Genomic DNA, 2,500 nt, shown 5'->3' with positions numbered 1-2,500 from the left:
TTAGTGAGCGTTAGTAAGTGCACCTCTCGGGGGAGGCTGGCGATGGCGACGGATCCGTCCGTGTTGTATTTGATGGGCGACCCCCCCTCCTGGATCAGCGTGCCGTAACCTGTGGCGGTGAAGAAGGCGGGGATTCCTGCTCCTCCGGCCCGGATCCGCTCGGCCAGCGTTCCCTACAGAACCAGAACCAGTACCAGTACAGTAAATCAACAAATAATAAGTTAATCAACAAAAATGGATTACAAAACACTCCTTTAGTTTAGTGGTTAATGAGTGTGTGTTTTGAGACGACTGTGTGTGTGTGTGTGTGTGTGTGTGTGTGTGTGCACAGCTTACCATACAGTACAGTAAGAGTTTAAATAAATACAAACCCCGTATTTCACGCTATATCCCTGTTACTGTACTCCACCATCACAGCCACAATGCCAAAAATATTGGGACAGTTGAGTGTGTGTAACGTCAGTGTTTCTGTTAATCACACTACATGAGGATGAGAACCAGTGACACCAGCGGGTCCAGTTTAGTGAGACCATTACACAGATCCTCAGCTCCGTCACTGTACTGGGTCTACACTTGATAGTGTGTGTGTGTGTGTGTGTGTGTAATCTGAGCAAAAATCCACATGTCCTTCTGCACTAATGCCATCACTCACCCCCAGGTCACCCTCAGGTCACCCCCAGGTCACCCCCTGAGAGACGCTGATCACAGCTTGGACACTCCTCTTCCTTGGTGAGTAGTGTGTGAGGTGGTGTGTGTACAGTGCTGTCTGAGTCATTAGGTTCAGACTGGACCTTGTGTCTTTATCGTTATTTATTATTTAATATTCTCTTTATATTTTGTATGAAGAAAACAAATAAAGCAATATATGAGGCATTAACAGTGTACACTTTTTAAAAGAGGAAAAAAAGCCAGCAGTGTGGCCGAATTTAAAACAATAGGGTACCATCGTGTAGACAGTTAAGGACAGTTAGGGACAGTTAAGTCTAGTATAAGTAGTTAAGTCAGGTATATAACTTCAGTCTTCTTAAGAAAAGAATCTGTTTAAAAAGAACTCTAGTCTATTCAGGGTGAGACTGTCATGTCTAGTACAGACGAATATGTGTCTTATCTACAGGTAGGCTATATATATATAAGATGTAATTACATGAAAACGTCCTTATAGAACAGATCATATATCCTGTGTAAACACACATTAATCCAGCTACTAAACATTAACACACTGGTCTGATAAAGTGGAGTGTTACTGGTCAGTGTGGTTTTCCTTTACTGTGTCAGGAGTTTGGGTTTCCTTATACTGTATGTTGATGCTAATAAGTTAATCAACAAAACTGGATTGCAAAACACTTGTTTCACACACACACACACACACACACACACACACACACACACACACACACAGAGCATCCTCAGGTGTATGTACAGTACGATCCTAGTCTGTACTGCTTATATATAATAAATAAACTCAGGTCGTTTACGGGACCAAATAAATGTAGACACATTGAGGTCTTTATATCAGCGTTTGTGAATATTATCATTTCTATAAGGTTTATTCTTCCTAAGAGAGAGAGACTGGAAGTTGTAGTTGTAGTGAAAGTCTGGGTGTAATACAGATACCATGTGATACCACTAGGGGATCATTTATATGGTTTAATAACATTACGCTCTGACTGGTTTGATGATCCTAAAGGTATTATCTCGACGTATGAAAATTAACAGCTCCAAGTCATTTAATATTAGAGTTAATTTTATCAGCTATTTTAAATTTTAGTCTTAGTCCCGAGGTAAAACGTGATCTAGTCTAGCCGAAAGCCTTTTTTTTTATGGGGGGTTGTTTTTTTTACAAAATAATTATATATATATATATATATATATATATATGAATTTACACACTTGGACTGTTGTAGTGATTCTGTAGCTCCTCTGGGTCACAATCATTTACTAAACTATTAGCTTAATGTGTTTAGCAACGGTTTAACTATAAAATAAAATTAAATTTATCACAACATGACAACAAAACAATCACCACAAAGAGTCTGTAAAACTGGGTCATTATTATGGGATGCCTTGATGCGTCTCTTCAGGTTTGTGGTATTTTTCTCAGCAACTGTGATCCCCCCTCTGTTTCCCCTTCGATATTTAACACGTCAGCTTTTTTCTCCCCGGTTCAATATGACAAAAATACAGTGTAGTGATCAGTACAGTGACATGTACAGTAACATGTACAGTGACGTGTAGTGATCAGTACAGTGACGTGTAGTGATCAGTACAGTGATCAGACAGTTTATAAAGTATGTGTCAATACCAGATATAGAAATATAACTCTACTGTATTAAACGCTTTTCAGTGTCCATCATTACCAACATCCCAGGGTTAGGGTTATGATCAAGGTGACATCATATAGTGAATAGTCTTGTGTTGCTGTAGTAGGACTGGAGACCGTTTCTACACCCTGTGTGATCTGGGACTGAGGTGTCCAGAGTTACATGATTGAGGGTTAGAC

General features: G+C 39.8%; 1 protein-coding gene across 1 annotated transcript in view; it reads right to left on the bottom strand.

Moving 5' to 3' along the window:
- The window catches only part of oxct1a (3-oxoacid CoA transferase 1a), a 26,265-nt gene that overhangs the window by 11,785 nt on the left and 11,980 nt on the right, over window positions 1–2,500 (bottom strand). The window contains exon 5 of the mRNA XM_053504625.1: window positions 24–173. Within this exon, the coding sequence (XP_053360600.1) occupies window positions 24–173 (150 nt within the window). The remainder of the gene's footprint in view (window positions 1–23; window positions 174–2,500) is intronic.

This window comes from Clarias gariepinus, chromosome 9 (assembly GCF_024256425.1).
Source record: "Clarias gariepinus isolate MV-2021 ecotype Netherlands chromosome 9, CGAR_prim_01v2, whole genome shotgun sequence".
Lineage (NCBI taxonomy): Eukaryota > Metazoa > Chordata > Actinopteri > Siluriformes > Clariidae > Clarias > Clarias gariepinus.
The sequence above is the reverse complement of the archived record's forward strand: the minus strand, read 5'-3'. Positions and strand labels throughout refer to the sequence as shown.